The sequence below is a fragment of the Pristis pectinata genome, chromosome 7 (assembly GCF_009764475.1).
Source record: "Pristis pectinata isolate sPriPec2 chromosome 7, sPriPec2.1.pri, whole genome shotgun sequence".
NCBI classification, from domain to species: domain Eukaryota; kingdom Metazoa; phylum Chordata; class Chondrichthyes; order Rhinopristiformes; family Pristidae; genus Pristis; species Pristis pectinata.
Window position 1 is genome coordinate 84,337,063 of NC_067411.1, and position 23,285 is coordinate 84,360,347.

The 23,285-nt window shown below is 39.0% G+C and overlaps 1 protein-coding gene across 1 annotated transcript; it reads right to left on the bottom strand.

Moving 5' to 3' along the window:
* Positions 1-609: 609 nt before the first annotated feature.
* LOC127572790 (tumor necrosis factor alpha-induced protein 8-like) lies at positions 610-23,052 on the bottom strand. Its single transcript, XM_052020416.1, is given in 5 exon segments — positions 610-1,333; positions 1,335-1,387; positions 1,389-1,466; positions 1,468-1,781; positions 22,800-23,052. Coding segments are annotated over 5 exon segments (585 nt in total). The 5' UTR covers positions 22,831-23,052; the 3' UTR covers positions 610-1,224.
* Positions 23,053-23,285: the final 233 nt, after the last annotated feature.

A 23,285-nucleotide genomic window follows, 5' to 3' on the forward strand; every position in this document is an offset into this window, starting at 1 on the left:
ATTTTTGGAAGAGTGCGCCTATTAGTTTCATAGTAAGTCCTTTCTACATGCTCAGTGCAGTAAGTTAAAATTGGAGACTGTGATTAAAACAATGTATTTCATCCAGGAATAAGTTGTCTTAACTGTCCACCCAACTCTGGCCCTGTTCCTGTACAGACTTCGAGGAAACAATAAATGTTTCCATTCACCATATTAAATCTAAATACATACACAATTATGTCATGAAATAAGTGTAAACAAACAGTAAATTACTTTTATTATTTATTACTACATTTTCCAAACTAAAATCTTCAAACAGAGCAGTACGTGGCATAATCATAGATTTATTGCAGTCTCAATAGTTTGATTTGCTGTATTACCTTGGCTATTTAGAATTAAAATGACCAAAACCTGATTTGATGGCTGTGTTACTCCAGATTCAGTGCAAATTTATTCTTTGACTTACTCTGAGCAAATAATTTACACAAGAATAACAGTTGGCCTGAGCCATTATAACTGTATCAAACATGAATTACAATTGATAGGTGAAAAATATGTTTGCCATTTGAGCATTCATGAAAGTGCAGATTTAAAGTAAATGAAGAGCAAATTGCATCTCTACACAGTATGTTTAATGTTCAATGTTTTATTAATTCAAGAGATTGTAATCAGTCGAAAAACAAAAACATAACCATATGCAAGGGAAAAAAATAGACTATTTGATATTTGTCATCCTCAGTCATAACACTGTTAACACACCTGAACTACTTAAACTACATTCTGTAAGCTTCATGCTAGGGACATCAGATTTCTTTCCAGTTTTCTTTAATGCACAGCTTTTAAAAAGCAACTGTTCTATTTTCAAACAATTAAAAATGAACAACATATATCAGTTTCCGTAGTCTGGTAGGTCGAAAAGTAAAGGGCATGGTGGAAATGTCCGTTCATCCAAATTCTTCTTCAGTTTTAGTCCACAGGCCAAGACCACTCATCTGTTAAGTTGTTAAGAATCAGGCAACAAGAGAGTTTATCCTTTGTTGGACAAGAAACATATTGGAACATTTAGCCTACTTTGTACATTTGTTATAGAAATAAGAAATAATTATTTATAAAATATTGTCAAAATACTTTTTTAAACAAAAATGTATTTTACATTACTAATCCATTTGTATTTTAGAAACTTTTATGTTTGACAGAATAGTCAATTTGATTTTGGAATTGCTACAAATGATTGGTTATATATTTCTAGTCATCTAACATTTTGTTCACACCATTACATATTTTCTCCAGGGAAGCTTTGTAAGGTCCAAATGGATTGTAAAGGGCAGCCAAGAATTCACAATCTGCAAGTGATTAAAACATGATTGACACGTCCATGTGACTTGGCATTAGATGGCGGTCCAATAATTCTGATGAAGCATGTCTCTGCAAATCATTCAAAAGTTTGGACAAACATTCCGATCAAAAGTAAAGTCAACCTGGTGAAAAACTGACAACAGTCATTGCTAACTGATGAACCTTCTTTTTGAACTTTTCCATGAGCAACATCTCATCTTCGTTGAACTGGTTATTTCTGTTGAGAACCACCAGTTTTATGACCACCTTGATAAGATTTTTGATGATCTTCTCTGCCTCCTTTTTGTTCTGTGTGTATTCCTTGGTTACTTTGTATAACTCATCCAAAATGTCACTGCTTGTATCATCGATCAATGCCGTTGCTATTGACTTTGAAGCCATCTTGCCAAGTATTTTCTTCTGGGCTTGTACAGCCAGGCTTTTAGAATTGAATACCTCTGTAGCCACTGAAAAAGAAAGATAAGATATCTTTATTAGTCACATGTACATCGAAACACACAGTGAAATACACCTTTTGCATAGAGTGTTTTGGGGACAGCCCGCAAGCGTTGCCACACTTCCGGCGCCAACATAGCATGCCCACAACTTCCTAACCAGTAAGTCTTTTTTTTTGAAACATAGTAGATTTAACGTAAAGCCAAAAGTTGTAATATCAGCAATGATTCATGATTTTTTTTATTGTTTGATTGCATATAATCTGTCACTATTAAGTGCAAAACTATGAATGGACTGAATTTTGTTGGGAAATGTTGGCATTTACCGTCAAACTTCTCCACATATTGTGAGGAACTTCAGGAATTCAATGTGAATGCGGAAGCTGTGAATTTGCAATCAATGGCTCAGTGTTGTTTCCAAATGTGCTCCAATGGTGAACTCACTACCAGCATGGGGGTGTGAAGTTGTGGTGACTTTCCCAATTACAGTGTACACTTCACATGAAAAACCTACATCAAGTTGGACCTTGCATATTTCAGTGGAGGGTATATGAAGGTAATTTAGCATTTTAGCAACATAAGGATATTTAAATTACTTTAGGTTCTGTTATTTTTAAATTTGTTTTTGTTCTTTTCAATAAATTTTGAACATACTTGAATATTTTTGAACATCAGGAATTTTTAGAATCTTTAAAAGTTTTGATGATTCTAAGTCAGATTGTAATAGTTTTTAATACTTTGGACTGTTTTGCAATCTCGCTTTATGTCCCCTCACCCCACCTGCAATTTCACTTGATTGCATAACATTATAGAATGTCCTGCCGCAAGATCCAGTCTGCTTTCCCCTGCAAATCCTGAGGTAACCAAGAATCAGAGGTATTCTGACTCTAAAATCTGGAGTGTTATCCATAAGATTGACATACAGTCATCAACTGTTGCACTGCACGATATTCTGAGCCATACCAGGATAAAAATTAACTGTTGATTTCTTATAACAGATTGATTAATAGTGTAGCAGTTAGCGCGATGCTATCACAATGCCAGTGATTGGCGTTTGATTCCCATCGCTGTCTGTAAGGAGTTTGTATGTTCTCCCCGTGCCTGCGTGGGTTTCCTCCGGGTGCACCAGTTTCCTCCCACATTCTAAAGATGTACGGGTAGGTTAACATGGGTTTAAAATGGGTGGTGTGGACTTGTTGGGCCATAAGGCTGTTACTGTGCTGTAAATAAAGTTTTAAAGTTTTAAAACTGGATATCTTATGGTGCATGTGACTTTACTAATTGACCATGGAAATGATATCATTTTGTCAGTATAGGTGGAGAATATTTAAGATATTTTTAGATATTTATTTATTAGTCACATGTACATCGAAACACACAGTGAAATGCATCTTTTTGCGTTACTGAGAATGTGCTGGGGGCAGCCCGTAAGTGTCACCACTCTTCTGGTGCCAACATAGCATGCCCACAGCTCCTAACACGTACGTCTTTGGAATGTGGGAGGAAACCGGAGCACCCGGAGGAAACCCACGCAGACACACAGGGAGAACGTACAAACTCCTTACAGACAGCGTCGGGAATTGAACCTGGGTCACTGGCGCTGTAATAGCGTTACACTAACCACTACCAGTGCTTTACGTTTCTGATGCCTCCAATTTGAAAATTCAAAATGTAGTTTTATATTACATGAAAACAATGTTTTAGGGCAGGTTAAAATTATATTTCTAGATCTATAAGGAGGCAAATATCCTGCATAAACTTTCTATCCTGTACAATACTTTGGATGCTCAATATTGCTGGATTTACAAGCTTATGACACATAAGCTGTATGACATCAGTAAATCAGCACAGACAACTTGTCCAACACTGAGCATTTCTTGACCGCACCACTACTTCTCCAAGTCAGTTCCTCAGGGCTGAGGACGAATTGCTTCCACTCCAGTTCTGAGAAGTGGAAGATGCTTTTGCGCAATTGCTTTTAATGTGAAGTGGCCATTACACAGCAGCTGCCTCACTACTGACCAAGGCCTAAAGTACGATAAATGAAAGTCAATACGGTACAGATGCTGGAAATCTTGAAACAGAAACAAAAAATGCCAGAAACAGTTAGTAAGTCAGGCAGCAACTATGGAAAGAGAACATTCGGACAAAGGGTCTTCAACCTGCTACATTGACTGCATATTGCTTTCCGCAGATGCTGCCTGACCTGCTGAGTGTTTACAGCATTTTTTGTTTATGTGCCTCAAGGACAGAGCTGCATGAGCTAATGGTGGAACTCTTCCCTAAGAAAGTGCCACATCCAAGAATGTCCTTTGGTAGAAGTGACCACCACACTGTTTTGGTGAAGACAGTATACCATTCACAATAGTGAATGTGATATCATTTTCACACTTCATGGAAATAGATGAAGGACAGAATTCATAAGCTCTGCTTCATGGATAGAAACAGAATTAACTTGATACTTTGGAATCGCATGACCTACCACATTCCTTAACATTACTGTCACCCTGTACAATTGATGGATTAAGAGAATGCCAAGAATAGCCCTGGGGACAGTTCAAGAGGGTCCACAACAAACTGCATCTGATACAATGAGTTGTCTGTACAGCTGCAGATGTGATTTCCAGAAATACCCATCTCTATAATTAAACTACTTTGTACAGCTATAAAACAGTTATCTACGCAGTAGTATGGAAAACTGCAACAGTTTACAAAGCAAAGAATATATCTAATAGCCTAATTATTGTTCTATCAGTTTTGTCCGTTGACAGGAAATATGGTCTTTCAGCCCAATCAGTCCATGCCTGCATTACTTGGGCCTCAAGGACCCTTCTGCCTTTTCTTTTCTAAATCTACAGCTTCACAGAAGGAATTAACAATGAGAGGATGTGGAGTATCATTTCTCTAATAATAGTTAAGCTGATCTGACTTCTGAATTACACAGCACTTTTTGTCCTGCTCTGTTTGAAATTGATTTTGGATTGATACAAATGTTGTAGTGTAATAGCTATCATAGTATTTCCTGTCTAGCCAATGGCCATTTTTGTCAAAACTTGCCTTTGCAAAGCACTTTTACGTTGTTTTTCTATGTTGGAGGCAATTTCTAAATGCAAGTGAAATTCACAATATTGTTGAGAAGTTGATGTCTACACATGGGATATTACAAAATTCTATATGTATTTCATAGTTCTATAAGGAAACATAAGTTTATTCCCTTTACCATTTTACACTCTGTTACAGAGGTTTAAAGCTCCAGTTTTGCCCCATCAAAAACTAGAGGTATTGCCTGTGCCTATAATTAGCCTGAAAGGCATTATCAGCAATAAAAATTCCACAATAAGTATGATCTTTATTTGCAGCTAGTCATCATCCAGTGTCTTTGTTTCTAAAAGTGCTATATCCATTAGATAAGCAGACAGACTTATCCTACTGACTGTCTACCTTATATAACTAGCTATAAAGTATGACTGCCTGGAGCTGTGCTCAGGGAATCTTAACCATGCAGTCTGAGTCAGAAGTTTTCTCGATTGTTGATGGAGAAACACAGGGTGACATACAAGTCCAGGGCAGGGTAATCGGCCATTCAATATGATCAAGGTTGATCATCTAAATTCAATACTAAGCATACCAATGGGAGGACGAGGCAAACACGGCTGATAAGGGAAGTCAGAGACAGCGTAAAGTAAAAGTGAAGGCACATGGTATGGCAAAGATTAGTGGGAAGTCAGAGGATTGAGAAGCCTTTAAAAGCCAACAGAGTACAACTAAAAAACATGTAAGGGAGGAGAAGATGAAATACAAGGGTAAGCTAGCCAATAATAGAAAAGGAGATTGCAGAAGTTTTCTTAAATACATAATGAGTAAGAGAGAGGCAAGAGTGGACATTAGACCACTGGAAAACAATGCTGAAAAAGTGGTAATGGGGAGCAGAGAAATGGCGGAAGAACTGAATAGGTATTTTGCGTCAGTCCTCACAGTGGAAGAGAAATTCAAGAGAGTCAGGGGCAGAGGTGTGTAGTGGCTATCACTAAGGCAATAGTGCTGGGGAAGCTGAAAGGCCTGAAGGTGGATAAATATCCTGGACCAGATGGACTACACCCCAGAGTTCTGAAAGAGGTAGCTGCAGAGATTGTGGAGGCATTAGTAGTGACACTCCTGTTTAAGAAGGGAGGGATGCAAAAGACAGGAAATTATAGGCCGGTTAGCCTGACCTCAGTGGTTGGTAATACTTTAGAGTCCATTATGAAGGAAGAAATTTCAGAGTACTTGGATGTACATGATAAAATAGGGTGAAGTCAGCACAGTTTCATTAAGGGAAGATCTTGCCTAACAAATCTGAATCAGAAGAATCAGAACCAGATTCATTATCACTGACATATGATGAAATTTGTTGTTTTGCAGCAACAGTACAGTGCAAAGACATAAAAATTTATAAATTACAAAAATAAATAAGTAGTGCAAAAAAAAAGGAAAAATGAGTTAGTGTTCATGGGTTCATCGATCTTTCAGAAATCTGATGGCGAAGGGGAATCTGATGGTTCCTGAATTATTGAGTTTGGGTCTTCACGCTCCTGTACCACCTCCCTGATAGTAGTAATGAGAAGAGGGCATGTCCTGGATGGTGAGTGTCCTTAATGATGGATGCCGCCTTCTTGAGGCACTGCCTCTTGAAGACGTCCTTGATGGTGGGGAAGGTTGTGTCCATGATAGAGCTGGCGGATTCTATAACCCTCTGTTAGAATTCTTTGAGGAGGTAACAAGCAGGATATACAAAGGAGAGCCAGTGGACGTTATTTACTTGGATTTTCAGAAGGCTTTTGACAAGGTACTGTGTATGAGGCTGCTAAGTAAGATAAGAACCTATGGTGTTAGAGGCAAGGTACTAGCGTGGATAGAAGATTGGCTGACTGGCAGAAGGCAGAAAGTGGGGGTAAAGGGATCCTTTTCAGGATGGCTGCTGGTGATTAGTGAAGTTCCACAGCATTCAGTGTTGGGACTGCAACTTTTCACTTTATACGTTAATGATCTCAATGAAGGAAGTGATGGCATTGTGGCCAAGCTTGCGGACTTTTTTAAACATTTTTTAAATTTTATTTACAGTGTGGTAACAGGCCCTTCCGGCCCAACGAGTCCGTGCCGCCCATTTTAAACCCAAATTAACCAACCCGTACATCTTTGGAATGTGGGAGGAAACCGGAGCACCCGGAGGGAACCCACGCAGACACGGGAGAACGTACAAACTCCTTACAGACAGCGACGGGAATCGAACCCCGATCGCTGGCGCTCTAAGAGTGTCGCGCTAACCGCTACGCTACCGTGCCGCCCAAAGATAGATGGAGGAACAGGTAGTGTTGTGGAGAAAGGGAGTCTGCAGAAGGACTTGGACAGGTTGGGAAAGTGGGCAAAGGAGTGGCAGATGTAATACAGCGTAGTGAAGGGCAGGGTTATGCACTTTGGTAGGAAGAATAAAGTTGCGGACTATTTTCTAAATGGGGACAGAATTCAGAAATCAGAGGTGCAAAGGGACTTGGGAGTCCTACTTCAGGATTCCCACTTCAGGATTCCCTTAAGATTAGCTTGCAGGTTGAGTTGCTCGTAAGGAAGGTAAATGCAATGTTAACATTCATTTTGAGAGGACTAGAATATAAAAGCAAGGATGTAGTGCTGAGGCTTTATAAGGCCTTGGTTGGATCACATTTGGAATATTTTGAGCAATTTTGGGCTCTGTATCTGAGGAAGGATGTGCTGACCCTGATGTGGGTCCAAAGGAGATTCACAAGAATGATCCTGGAGTGAAAGGCTAGACATATGTGGAGCATTTGATGGCTCTGGGCCTGTACTCAATGGAGTTCAGAAGGATGAAGGGGGATCTTATTGAAACCTTCCATATACTGAAAAGTCTGGATAGAGTGAGCATGGAGAGGATTTTTTCATTAGTAGGAGAGTCCAGGATTCAAGGGCATAGCCTCTGAATAAAGGGATTGAGATGAGGAGGAATTCTTCAGCCAGAGGGTGGTGAATCTGTGGAATTTTGTTGCTGTGAAGGCCCAAGTCATTGGGTATGTGTAAGGCAGAGATTGACAGATTCTTGACTGGTAAAGGGGTAAGGGTTACAGGGAGAAGGCAGGAGAATGGGTTGAAAAAAATATCAGCCGTGACTGAATGGCAGAGCAGACTCGATGGGCTGAATGACCTAATTCTTCTCTTATATCTTATTGTCTTATGATCTACTTTCTCCCAATATCCTTTGATCCCATTAGCTCTTGGAATTGTGTCTGACTCCTCCTTGAATATATTTAATGATTTGGCTTCAACTGTTTTCTATGGTGGAGAATTCCAATGGTTCACCACTCTCTGGGTGAAAACCTTTCTCCTACGTGGTTTACCCCTCATCCTTAGACAATGACTCTGGACCTGGACTCCATCATTATAAACACCCTTTCTGTATCTATCCCATCCTGTTAGAAGTGATTACTTTTGAGCTAAAAGATTTTTCTTAAATCTCTAATTTCCTAATAGCTCTTCTCAGATACACTTCAGTTAAAATGGTATTGGCTTGGCTTCTTGTAGTTGTTAAAATCTAGTTGTAGTTGTTAAATTCTAGAGAAGACTGGTTGGAGACAGCAATGGGATCTGATGCTCTGACTAAGCTGTTAACCTAGGGCATGTTGTTAACCACAAACCTTCTAAATTCCTTTAATCTCACTTCGACTTTTGGGGAGGGGGTTGGACCTTCAGGGGAAAGCAACAGAACAACAAGATTAGGATGGCTAAAAGGGAATTATATATCCTGGGAAAGTAGGATTGAGGAGAATCCCAAGGCATTTTATATGTGTATTAAGAGCAAGAGGGTTGCTAGGGAAAGGGTAGGTCCACACAAGGAGAAAGGAGGGAATTTATGTGAGGAGCCAGAGGAAGTGCGTAAGATCCTAAATGAGCACATCAGTATTCACCTAGGAGAAGGACATAAATGATGGTAAGATCAGGGAGCGCTATGTTGACATTTTAGGGTATGTCGAGATAAAGGAGGAGGAGGTATTGGGTGTCTTGAAAAACAGTAAGGTGGATAAGTGCCCAGGACCTGATGGAATCTATCCCAGGATACTGAGGGAGATATAGGAGGAAATTGCTGGAGCCTTGACATAAATCTTTGTATCCTCGTTAGCCATAGGCAAGGTCCCAAAAGATTGGAGAATAGCCAATGTTGTTCTTTTATTTAAGAAGGGCAATAAGAATAATCCAAGAAACTATAGGTTGATGAGCCTTACATCAGAGGCAAAGAAATTATTGAGCATTCTGAGGGACAGGACTTGGAAAAACATGAACTTATTAGGGATAGTCAGCATGACTTTGTGCAGGGGAGTCTCACAAATTTGATTCAGTTTTTTTGAGGTGACAAGGATGATTGATGAAGGTAGGACAGTAGATGTTGTCTACGTGGAAATGTAGTAAAGCATTTTACAAGGTTCCTTATGGTATGCTGGTCCAGAAGATTAAGTCACATGGGATCTATGGTGAGTTGGTGAGTTGGTAAATTGGATACCGAATTGGCTTGGTCATAGAGGACAGAGGGTAGTGGTGGAGGGGCATTTTTCTGATTGGGGTCTATGACCAGTGGTGTTCCACAAGGATCAGTGCTGGGATTTCTGCTGCTTGTCATCTGCATGATAATGTAAGTGGTCTGATTAGCAAGTTTGGGGATTGTGGATAGCGAGGACAGTGTCAAGGGATACAGCAGGATATAGATCAGTTGGAAATTTGGGTAGAAAAATGGCAGATGGAGTTTAATCTGGACAAGTGTGAGGCGTTCATTTTGGGGGAGGTCAATCACAAGAGGAAATGGCAGGACCGTTAGGAGCATTGATGGACAGATGGATCCTGGGGTGCAAGTCCATAGCTCCCTGAAAGTGGCAACACAAATAAATAGAGTGGAAAGGTGGCATACAGCATGATTGCCTTCATTGGTCAGGGCACTGAGTATAAAAGTTGGCAAGTCACATTGCAGCTGTATAAAACTTTGATAAGCATACATTTGGAGTATTGTGTGAATTTCTGGTTGCCACACTCTAGGGAGGATGTGGAGGCTTTGGAGAGGGTGCAGAAGAGACTCACCAAGATGCTGCCTGTATTGAAGTGCATTAGCTATAAGAAGAGGTTGGACAAACTTTGTTTTCTCTGGACCATTGAAGGCTGAGGGGCAACCTCATAGAATTATATAGAATTATGAGAGGCATAGAAAGGATAGATAGTCATAGTTTTTTTCCCCAGAGTAGAAACGTCAAATATCAGAGGCCACAGGTTGAAGGTGAGAGGTGGAGATGATTGGCTTTCATAATAGTGTTTGATCAAGTATGTTATTAAGGAGTACTAATAAGTTATAGTCAATAGAAAAGGCATCAGTGACTGAAGATGTTACTATCACAAAATACAATGTTTTTAGATATTTTAGGAGTATGTAACATTTACCTCAAGCAAAGGTGATCCCCAACATGAGAGAGCTAAACCAACTCCTGTCAACATTCAATGGCATTACTACTATTGGGGTTCCAGTAGTAATATCCTAAGAATAATCAATGATCAGGACCTATATCAATGCTATGGCAACTAAAGCAGGCAGCTGTTTATTTTGTAGCAAGCAATTCACCCTCTTATATCCTGAACCTGTTCCACAGCCTAGAAATCTCAATCAACTACTCTCTATTTGCTTGGATGAATGCAGCACCAATACACTTAAACGGATGAACACTACCAAAGATAAAATGTTCTCCTTGTCTTCAAACTCTCTATCAGCATAAACATCCAATCCCTGCATCAACAGTTGCAGTAGGTAATATTTACAGGATATATATTTCAGGAATTTATTACATTCAGGAATTTGCCAGCCTTCATCACAAGGGCAGCAGGTAAATGGCAATGCCACCATCTAGAACCTGCTCTGGCTAGTCATACGCCATCCTGCACCTTCACCATCACTGGATCAAAATCCTGGTGTTGCCTATTAAAAGTTAAAATACTATAGCAGTTATATTATTAGAGATGTAATTCATGAAAAGTTGTTAATAGTCATGGTTACCATTTGGAAGGGTGGGAGCTTTTAAAGTTCAACACCAAGAATAGACCAGTTGGCCACTATCGACTAAGCTGGTCAAGTCCTCAAAGGTATAACTTTTAGCCCAAGCCTGAAGAAAGTGGTAAGAGAACTGAAGTGAAGAAAAAATCTATTTCACTTCATCCACACCAATCCATCAGTAGCAGATGTGTCTCTTTGTGAGAATTATTTTAAGAGTGACCAAGGTAGTTGGCCTCATGGAGACAAAGGCCCAATTTCACATGAAGGACACTGTCTTTCCTGTAGTATGGCATTAATACTTTTTATGGACATTGATTCAGATCTTTTCATCCAAGGAACTTGGCAATCCATGAGCAAATGTGGATTATAAACACAGCAGTGGACCAGAAGCGTAGCCTCAAGACCTTAATCTCTCTCTCACTCGATCCTTTTTATATAACATAGAGCAGCATATGAGAAGTATATGAGAAGTACCAAGCACACCTAAATGTAAGGTGCTGACCTGGGTGATAAGATTACAACAAAGGATAGAGTTAAATGAAGTCAGTTCAAGGCTCTGCAAACCTCCCACGTCAAGCGAGATGATGGACAATTAAGCTGCTAAAGGAAGGAGGTAGCTCCATGAGCATCCTCAGTCTCAATGATGGTGGAGTCAGCATACAAACATACATATAAACATTTTAGCCCTGAGTCCTGAAGCAATGGTAAACCACTTTCTTGCGCAATTATCCCATTTCAGCCTCCTCCTGAGTTCCAACCATAACAGAGGCCAGTCTTCAGCCAATTCAATTGACTCCACATGATATCAGGGAATGGCTGAGCAGACAGTAACCCAATTGCATCATTGAAAACTTATCGGGAACAAATCATGCTTGCGCGGCTTGAATACTATCATCTAACTGGTAATGTGAAGAATTGACTAGACATGCCTTGTCCATAAAAAGCAGATAAATTCATTTTGACTAATTAGTGCTTCATCAATCAATTCTCAGTGATGGATCATCAACAGTTCTATCAAACAATACTTTCCAATAACCTGTTTAGTTGTGAACAATTTGGGTCCTGCTCGAACCTCAACTTCAATCTCTTTACAGCTTTGCTCCAAACAAAGAGCTGAATTCCAGGGATTAAGTGGAAGTGACTGCCTTTGGCATCAAGACACATTTAACTGACTACAGCAATGTAAATGTCATGTAAAACGTAAATCAATCAAAATTCTCCACCAGCTGCAGTCACTTATAGCACAAAAAAAAAGATGTAGTTACTAGAGGACTATCTGTCCAGCCTGGACATTATGCATGAATTCCTCAGGAAAGTATACGGAAAATCTGTAAATTTACAATGCAGGGGGCAGTTGGTTCATTGTATCTATGCTATTTGATAAAAGAGCTACTCAATCTAATTCCACCATTCAGCGCTTGGTTCATAGGTCTGCTGGACACACCTTTTCAAGTGAAGTTCAAATCTGTTGAGGGTGTCAAAAGGTCCTTTCTATTTACTCTATCCAGGGTCCTCATAGCTTAATACACTTCAATTAATCTCTCTCAACCTCCTCTATCTTATTTCTGTTTCCCATTTTTCTGCCCAACCACCCAGATCATCTCAATCCTCCTGCAGTCTAAAGCTTTTTGCTTTAGACATGGCCCCACACTTTGGTGTAACTTACTGAAATATATATAACAAAAGCAAGAAACTGAGTAATGAGTCCTGCGGAACCTTACTGGTAACAGCTTTCCAGTCACAAAATACACAACAACTAATAATCCTCCTGCTATTGAACCAACTTTGGATTCAATCTGCACCTCACCCTTGGATTTTTAATTTTCTGAGCATCCTGCCATTTGAGATCTTGCAAAATATTGATAAAATCTAGGTTGACTACAACAAATGCACTGCGCTTATCAATCCTCCTCATTACCCCTCCAGCTTAGTTAGATACAACCTTCTCCCAAAAACTCCCTGTTAACTGCCCCTCACTGATCTCTGCTTTATTAAACGCTCTAAGATGGACTTATCTACAATTAGCCATTTCGAGTCCATTTTTGTAGTCTAGTACATTTGGCTCCTTTTTACATAATTTTGCTAAATCTATTTGAATTATGATCACCACCTAAAATTTCAAGCTGCTTCCTCAGTGACATCTCTCTGTCATAAGTTCAGAAGTGGCAATATTCTTTATTATTGCATAATATTCATTTCCATCCTGACCACCTGAGAAAAGGAACATGTCCATGTTTGCAAGCAGCAAGACCTGGACCACACTGGTGCTGGCTGATGTGTGGTACAAATGTTACCTGCCACTTAAGTGACAGACAACAAACAACTCCAACAATCACCTCACCTTGACATTGAAGGGCACTACTGTTAGCAAATACCCCACCAACAACACTCTGGGTCTCAACATTGACTAAAACCCTTACTGGACTATAAACATTGTGACCACAAGAGAAGATCAGAGGCTGGGTATTCTTCTGTGAATGATTCTCTCCCCCAAAGCTTTTCCATGAGCTACAAGACACAAGTCAGGAGTAGAAACCTGACTCTCCCCTTTTCTGGGTCAATGCAGCTCCACCACAATGTCCTACACCACCCAGGGTAAGGCAGCCCTCTTGATTGGCATGCTACCCACCACCTTAAACATTCAATCCCTGCATCACAAAGGTGCCATCACTGCAGTGTGCATCATCAACAAAACACAGCACAGCAAGTTCCCTGAACGCAGCGTCACAGGTAGACATGGTGGTGAAGCAGGCATCTGGCATACTGGTCTTCATCAGTCAGGGCACTGAGTACAGGAGTTGGGAGGTTATGTTGCAGTTGTACAAGATGTTGGCGAGGCCGCACTTGGAATACTGTGTTCAGTTTTGGTTGCCCTGTTATAGGAAAGACATCAACAGGCTGGAAAGAGTTCAGAAAAGATTTACGAGAATGTCACCAGGACTCCAGCGCCTGAGTGACAGGGACAGATTGGGCAGGCTAGGATTTTGGAGCATAGGAGACTGAGGGGAGACCTTATAGACATGTCTAAAATCATAAGGGACATAGATAGGGTGAATGCACAGTCTTTTTCCCAGGGAAAGGGAATCAAATACCAAAAGGGCATAGAGTTAAAGTGAGAGGGGAAAAATTTAAAAAGGACCTGCGGAGCAACTTCTTCGCACAGAGGGTGCTGTGTATATGGAATGAGTTGCCAGAGGAAGTGTTGAGACACATACAATAACATTTAAAAGACATTTGGAGAGGTACAAGGACAGGAAATGTTTAGAGGGATATTGGCCAAACACAGGCATATAGGCTTAGCTTAGATGGGCATCCTGGTCAACATGGACGAGTTGGGCCAAAGGGCTTGTTTCCATGCTTTCCATGACTCTATATCATCAAATTTTCATTAAGTATCTAAAGCATCTAAGCACACAATCTTTAGCATCCAGAAGGAAAATGAAACCAACCAAAGAGGAAGATCATTCATCATATTTTTCTGTTCCTGCATTGTCACCGCACCGGCAGAATCCTTTAACCCCCTAGCTAAGAGAACTATAGGAGTATTTATGTTACAAAGGCTGCAGTGGTTCAAGGCACTGGCTTACCACCTTCTCAGAAGTAACTGGGGATGGGTATTCTACGTATAAATAAAAACAAACTACTTATTAGAATAGCACAATGAACATTTTACTACATTGCACACACTACATAAATCTTCAGGTAGTTAGCTCTCACACCATGCACCAATATGACCATGGTACTCTGATATGCCCTAACACAAATTTCCCTCTTAAATAACTAGTAATTGTAGCTTCAGCTCACATGCACTGCTCTCCATTTCTGACTCCGATGCAACTCACTCTGTCAATCACTCAAAGGAGCTTGTTCCCTCTGTATAGGTCTATATATCCTGTCTGCAGGTCACTTGCAAGTTACTCAAGTTTGCCTCAAACACATTTTTGAAACAGACCTGTGACAATTGATTGATGCAAACACACTCTGTCTTGCTGGTACTACTCGTGTCCAAATAAGTTTATGTATGTCCATGAATTGCTCAATTAGTCTTTGTCATCAATTTTCACAGAAAGTTTGTTTGACAGGGAAAAGCTCTGAACGTATAAACACCATGAAAAGTTCTTATTCTAGTGAACACCTATATGTTAGCTTGAAAATTCTGTGGACAGATTCTATGGTAAGGACTGTCCACAGGATCTCGAGAGAAAGCAGAAAAATAAATTGTGTCCTTGGGTTAGTGTTGTTTATGTCTCTGTATGAACAACTCCTTTCACAGATTCTTCAGCTCACTGTTTTATCAGTTTTATTTTACGAGAAAGATCCCATGGGTACTTGTGCCATGATGAAATAAGACATTTGGTCAATTTTATGTGTAAAGGCCAATCCTACTTATGTAAGACAGCCATTTGACCTCTTTAATATTGGTTTACCTTGATTTAAATGCATTTTTGAAGGAGGCTTAGCTAAAAATCCTTTTGTCACATAGATAGTAACTTTCATACAGTAAAAGGGAACATGCAAACATGCATTTTTGCCTTGTAATGACCCTTCTCCTTCAGCTGCTGATAGAAACCATTGTGACTTCTTCATTCTATAGATAGACATTCTTGCGAATACAAAAGTTTCCACTGGTTATGTATGGCCACATTTCCTTCCTTTACCAACTGAACTCAGGTTGTAGCAGCACTGATGGAAAGAATAGTTCCACCGATTACAGGGAGATGGCAGTGAACAGAGAATGCAAGGTGATACAAGGAAAGACAAAAAAAAGGAGGAAAATAACAATAAGGAAGGTGGGGAAGGGGAACTTGAAAGAGAAGAGGTAATGGGTGACAGTGGAAGATAAAAATATCAGCATGTCTGGAGGTAGGATGGGAAGAAATGTAACTTGAATGGGAAATCAAAGTAACAAATTTAATAAGGGAGAGGGGTAGGAAGAAGAATGAAAATATGAAGGAGAGAATGTGAGAGGGTAAGTGTTGAGGTAATCTGAGGTTAAGGGTAGTTATGAAGTAATTGTAATTTTGAAATTCCAGATTACCACTCATTTTCCCCTTAGTTTAGAAGAGGGGCAATTCTTTAATGAAAAATTTGTTGGGAATAAGATTTTCAAAAGAGATACAAATGAAAGCAGAAAAATAAAACATAAAAGATGTCTCTTTTATCCTTAGCCGATGCCTGTCATCTTAGGGGTTTAAAAAAGGCAGCATTATGCATAAAAGCAGGCATTGTAAATAAAAAGCAAGTCCACGTGGCTACTGTCATTAAAACACAAAATCAAACAGCATTCATTTCAGGAACAAGTATGAAATTTACTTTAGCATTGCTGTTGAAAATATAAGATCTGAATTCTACATTACATCTTTTAGTACATTGTTAAATTATATTTTTTTGGTAAAATTTTAAAATTCAACCAGAGGATGATTCCTGTTCATGTTGATTAAACAGTGTGGCATTGTCATTATTTTGGGAAATGAGTCCAGGAAGCAGCAAGATGAATGGACAAAATGAAATATAAAACTTGCCCATATAAAAATCTTGATCTAATTAGGCTTCAAAATGATCAATAAATGCTTCTATCCCCAAATTTTCATCAGTAATATATTTTTAATCTTTAATAATGCACAATATACTGTAGATTACAAAACAACTAAAATGTGGTGTTTGAGTTGCTTGTGCAAAAAATAATTATGTACTTTATTTGTTAACTTTGTTTTTTGCAGCCAACTTCAAATCTTCTTTAAAACAATGTAGAAAAGGAAATAATCACAAGGCATCTGTGCTCAGCCAACAGATGTTATTGCACACAAAGCTTTTTCCTTCCAGTTTCACTAAAAGCAGAAATGTGATTTACCATAACTCATGACTTACTGTTCCATAGGTCAGTTAAATATACAAAGTGAAAAATACTTGATGGCTTAAGATCGAATTTGATGCATTATGAAGTTGAAGAAAGCATGCTGCATTAATAATAATAGTGCTCCCTTGATTTTCACTGTTTGTTATTATACTTATAACAGATAACAGATGAGGCTTAGGAGGTTGTTGTTAACATTTAATTTTTGGAGTTTATCAATGAAGTTTCTGTACTATGTACAGCAATAGACATGTTCAACATCTCTATCTGCTCACCTATTGTTAATTTAGTTTTATATTATTTGTTAATTCATCACCGATTTGAAAACAATGGGTTGAGATCTTCACCACGCCTCTGGGACTCCAGTTCTCTCTCAGCATGTCAGGATCCCCCTGCCTAGGAAGGACGACTCTCAGCCACCATGCTCATCAGTGACCCAAACCTGCTTCTCCAGACTTCAGCCCACTAGCCAGTACCTTGCAATCTGTAGCCTTGCTGCCTGGAGTTGGCCCATTAAGGGGCACATTAATCATGGGCACCTTGAGAGGACACCAAGAGCAAACAGGCAGCAAGCACAGTGGAAGTGCCGTAATATTGTGGGAGGTTCTCAAACTCATGTTGGAAATCACCAAGATTAAGAGGCAAGAACATTTGGATTCCTTACTTCCGCAATTTCCCTCTGCTTCCAAATATTTTGTTCTTTGCTGTTACTCCATTTCTGTAGCTTTTGTTGAGTGAAGGCTGATCAGCAGATCCTGCTATGTCTTCTATCTTTCTGTTTGAGAACTGTCTATTATTGCAAGGTTATTGCTGTTTGAAGAATCTCAGAAGGGTGTTGTGCAATTCCAAGCTCATGTTTCTTTCAAACTTTGAAATTAGGTCTTTAATTGAATAGAGTGATGTGACAAAGGAGCTGCTTCCTCAGAGACGGAACTGCAATTTCAAATGAAACCAAGAGGCCACCAAGTGTGTAACTGCTAAACAACCGTTAGCGTACTTGACTGCAAGTGTTCTTAAATGGAACATTTGATGAGCACCTATAAAGTTTGCAGATGGGATGAGCTGCTCACCATGAGAATATTTGACCTCGGATTAATTCAAGATGCAGCAAGTGTTTGGCTTGAAACGGGAAAGTACAGTGTGCAATGAGAAATTACACACGTTTCTGAAAGGTTGAACCATTGATGAAAAATGGACATGGTCAATTAACTCTTTTGCTTTGGGAAAGCCCTTGTGCATTCTCTGGCTGCAACTGAGAACTGAACTGGTAGTTTCAGCCTGCTTTATAATGATGGGGAAAATCTGTACCCACAATAACTTAATGGAAATCACTGTAGCTATTTGATCGCAGTATGGCAGTAAGAGTGAGTCTGTAGGAATGGATACTGTAGGACTTATGAGAAGCTTTCAAAGATCAGAAGCTGAATCACACCATGCTTTCAGGCTTCTCAGCATCTTATATCTCCAGCTTCTCCTGGTGTAAATTTTCACCTTGGTGCTTCTGGTGTCTTGGCTGTTGGTCTTCTCCTTATTCTAGCTCAGCAGACAATGGCTGAGCTCATCTAATGAACACATGTCTTTGGCTGGTGAATTCTGCAGAGCACCAAAGTGGTGCAGACAGCAAAGTCTAAATTTCAGGATCACAATTGCTACCTCCAATAAGCTCCTGATAGGGGTGTGACTGTCATTACAGCACTGCTCAGCTGGTGTGTTTGTCACTCTGAATAGAGCGGAGTGATCAGCCATTTGAGCAGGTGATATTTGACATCCTCCAGCATTCATCATTCAAGGCAGTGTGGCTGCTGAAAGATGAGAAGCAGCAGTGACAAGATGGAATGAATCTTGGGAGCTGGGATTAACCGTTACAAAGGGCAACCATACACAGAAATTCCACTCCCGTCCTGTTAATGGGGTTGTGAATGAGAGCTCTGGTGGCCAGAGTACAGTCTGCAAATATCTTTACTTGGGAAAACCTGCAATGCAGACGAATGGCCATGGGCAATCTGCTCCACTGGGCTTAAAGAGAAATAGATCAAGTCTGGTCTTATGGAGTAGACAACATCAATGACTTTCCTAATCCACTGCCGATCCGAAAACTGCACTATGTGCCTTAATTCAGTAGCTGTGGCCTAGAATGATCCTGAGACTAAGAAGTTGACATTGAAGGAACCTTCAACCATGGCCAGCAGGGCAGGGTGTAGGTAAGATAATGGCCCCTTGCAAACACTGGGTGGATGAAGTTTTCAGTGATGAGCCTTTCTGTGCCGCCTGGGGGCCATCAGTAGAAGGCACATGTCATCCACTAAGAGGGGTGGCAGGTCTGGACAAATCCTGATCTGCTTACAGCAAAGTGGTTCAACGTGCAAGTCCTTAATATTCCTTCCAAGCGATGTGCAGAGTAAGGTGTCAGGCTGCAAAGTGCTATGAAGCAGTTCTGGCTATGAATGCTGGTTGGTTGTGATTGACTGAAAGGTTGTTGTTCCTGATCAACCAAGGTTAGGTTCCCTCTGTGACAAACAGCGACTGATGTTTTTCAGGACCAACGTGGTTGAAGTTCTTGCTGATGATGAATTATGACCATGCACCACTGCTGTTGTCACTTGGTTATGTCTTGTACTGGAAAAGCAGCACTAAACAGCATGTAAATCTCACTCAAAAACACTAGAGCAAACTAAGACACCCAGACATGTGCATAAAATTGCTTCATACCATATTAATGTGATTTTTCAATTTTATAATAGCATTTTTTTCCAGTGTTACGCAAACAAATATCAGACCATATGTTTAGCAACAGCATTTCCTTATTCCCCATTATTAATTCACTATCTCAGCTTCTAAAGGAGCCAATATTACTTTTATTACTCTTCTTTTTTTAGAATATGTTACAATTCATTTTTTTAAAATTTTTCCTTGCTTTCATTTTTCCTCTTTATCATTTTTTTAAGTCATTCTTTGCTGGTTTCTAAAATTTTCCTTGAACTCAGGCCTGATGATATGCTTCACAAAGCTTTAAGCCTCTTCTTTCGGTTTAATATTGTTGTCATATTCTTGAGTTAACCTTTCATGGATCACTTTTGTGGCAGAGTCTCTATTTCTCGATAGAATGCATACTTAATATAAAATGCGAATTATGAAATGTTTCTTTAAATATATGCCACTGCTTATCTGCTATCATTACTTTCATTCTGATTTCTTTTTCCACCTTCACCAAGTCATCCTCATACCTATATAATCACCTTCATTTAAGTTTAAGATTCCTGTTTTGGACTTCTCTTTTCCTTTCATTCTTTGTAAGCTACGAGTTTTACTTTAAACTGGGTACAAGCAGGAAATTATGCCAAATTGTCTGTCATTATGTGAAAAGTTCTTTATGTTATGAATTATGCTTGATAGATTATCCTGTTTTGTTTTTCTTCCACTATTCCGCTGTGTTATTAATTGCAATGTTTGATTTTGACATTTTATTCCACATCCGTTGTACTGTGGAAAATGACTGATTTCCAGCTCTGGAGAAGGAAATGTTCAGGCAATTTTCCACTGCAATTTACAACTCACCAGGGAGGATATGTAGAATACCATTTGAAGACAATTCTCCATAATATGATATTTTACAGTTATCCATTAGCTGTAATGTAGTCATCTTAGAACTCCTCAACAATTTAGACGGTCAGTATTTCACAGCTTGCTTTCAATGATTTAAAGTTTCATCAATAAAACTTGACCAAATAGAACATTCTAAGGTTATTGTCAGTACTTGCCAAGAAACACAAAAAAAACTAATTTTTTTTTGTAAGGTAGACACATGCATTACTCATTTCTATTTCCATACAAAGAGATTAAGGACGTGTTTCATATGCGGCAAGTACGTCTATGATATACCTCCATACACATTGTGCTTTTCTTATCTCCCTTAATCCAATTCTAATCAGATGAGCAACATATATACATTGACTGAAATGAAGGTGCTTTAGACATGATTTTTTAAATGTGATTAAAAGGTTCAGAAAATGCATAGGTCCATCTTACATATTGCTGCTCATACTGTTGGAGTCACTGGACTTAATATTAAGTTGGCAGGTGCCTAATGTGGCTTTTCAGGTGTGAGGAGTCAGAGAGAGTGGCAGCTGCCCAAAGTTTTGTTGTTAGTCCCAGCCAAAGGAAGTTTTCAGTAGGGGTCTGATAGCTACCTTTTATATTATACCATATCTCACTGTACTATGTTGGCAGTTTAAGTCTAGGGCTCCAAACAAGACCTGGATACCACTTAAAAACAAGCTGCTGGAGTAACTCAGTGGGTCAGGCAGCATCTGTGGAGGAATGAACAGTTGACGTTTTGGATCGAGGCCCCTTATCAGTCCAGATGAAGGGTCTCAATTCGAAATGTCAACTGTCCATTTCCCTCCGCTGATGCTGCCTGACCCGTTGAGTTCCTCTACCAGTTTGATTTTTGCTCCCAGTTCCAGCATCTGCAGTCTCGTGTCCTTTTTGGCAACACTAGCTGGTCAACTATTTTACAGCTGGCCGAGTCTGGTTGTGGGAAGTTATCATAGAATGCATTGCCTCCCACACAGTGGATATTGCTCGGGGCAGGTACAAATAAAGTCACAAGAATCCTGCAAGTATAGGCTGGGGCTTTACTTTTCTGATTTCAAGCCTAATTTATGGGTATTTCACTGCTTTCAAAAACAAGTTATGGGAGCATTGTGGAGAGGTCTACAGAAATTCAGGTCCAAATTCAATAATTGCTTAAAATATATGCCAGTAAAAAAGTATTCTGCTAACTGCTAATTCTATTCAGAGTTGGTTGAAAGATAACGGAAAGCGGAAATCATAAAATCACAAATGTCAAACTAGGATTCCTGAAATTTGTGATGGCAATTCTTAGGCCAAAATCTTTCATTTCATACTTGAAAATCTAAGAATTTTGACCAAACATAGGATTTGTACTCTTAAAATATAACAATGAAAAATGTTGACTCTTAACTTTTAAAGTTAATAACACATGCATATCTGCATCCCACAGTTTCATTTTACATAACATTCTTTTGTTACCACTTTACTGTGCTTAGCAATTTTGTTGTAAGCAATGAGATTCAGGATAGATGATTATACTTTTACTCTTATTATGAAGTTGGTGAAGGTCTCTCAATGGGCACTAGAAAATGCTCAGACTTTCAGTTCAGGTTATATTCATTTGAATTAGAAGGGTTGACAGGATAGACAGTTGTTTGCTAAACGTACAAGCTGATAATCCATTACACCACCAGATTAGCAGCTTTATATTGGCTTTTGGCACTAGCACCCAATCTAAGATTATGAAATGACACCATAAATGACCATTATCTCGCATTTACTGCTTTATATGTGGAATTCTTGTTGATGCTATTTACCTTCATAACAGGTAACATGACAATCTAACTTTATTTATAATGATTCCATTTCCACTAAAAATCCTGAATCATAATTCTGTCCTTCCCCAATTTAAAAACAGAATCACTCAGCTTCAGTAACACTGCACACACATCTGCTTGCTCAGCAAGCTACAAGAATACCTCAAAGGATAACTAAAAGGGTGTTCAAACTGGTGATGATCAAAATATTATTCCTTTCACTTAAAATGATTATTGAGTAGTATTACAATGTTTTCTAACTAAGAGTTAAAAAAAATTGTTTGCACAACTTTCACAGTGAATAATCAAGTTGCAGGAAAGTTCCTGTTTCAAGGTTTTTTTTGTCATTTCTGTTTTTTTTGAAAGATTTAACTCTAGGTATGAACAATTATAAACTTACAAAAATCTCAATGAACAAAATTGACTTTGATTTGAACACTACCATCAAATCTGTACTTACAAATCTCAGCTGAATGCAGTCTTTGATTTGTCAGTGGGCATATGACATCTTATCAGCTAATGAAAGATCCCAAAACTGATGAATCAATCCCTATTGAAGGCATTCCTTTCTTTACAAATTTACAAGAACATACTCCCATATATTAGGTTTAATAACAGGTACTCACATTCCCTGAAACAAGTTCATATTCTTACAAATAAATATAACACATATATATAAATTAACAAACAAATCCCATTCAAAAATAAGCAAGTACCTTCTTTTATCCTGTCATCTGCTGGCTCCATTATGAAATGAAACTGCAAGCAGTTGAAGTGTGCACAATATCACTCAGTAAGGGTTTAAAAACTGTTAGACTTTAAACATTATATGTAAAATCTCCATATAAAAGAAACAGCAAAAAGGAAACAAAACTCTGAATTTCCTGCGCTCTTTCATCTAACTTCTTCAAGAAATGTTCAAAAAATTTTTCCGTTAGTTATGCTTTTACTTCATAATTTTAGAATGGATCCTCCCTCTCCAAATCAGTAAGGTGGAGTCAAATCAACTTGTTAGCATGCATCACTTCCAACATGTGATATTTTAAAAAAACACAACTAGAGACTAAAGGTCAGCAGGACAACAAACAAGCACTATCTAATTTTAACTATTTCAGTAGAAGATTCCAAACATATACAATCAGCATAGAGAGGGGAAATAAATCACGTTCAACAAACATAAATACATCCACCACCTCTATGCC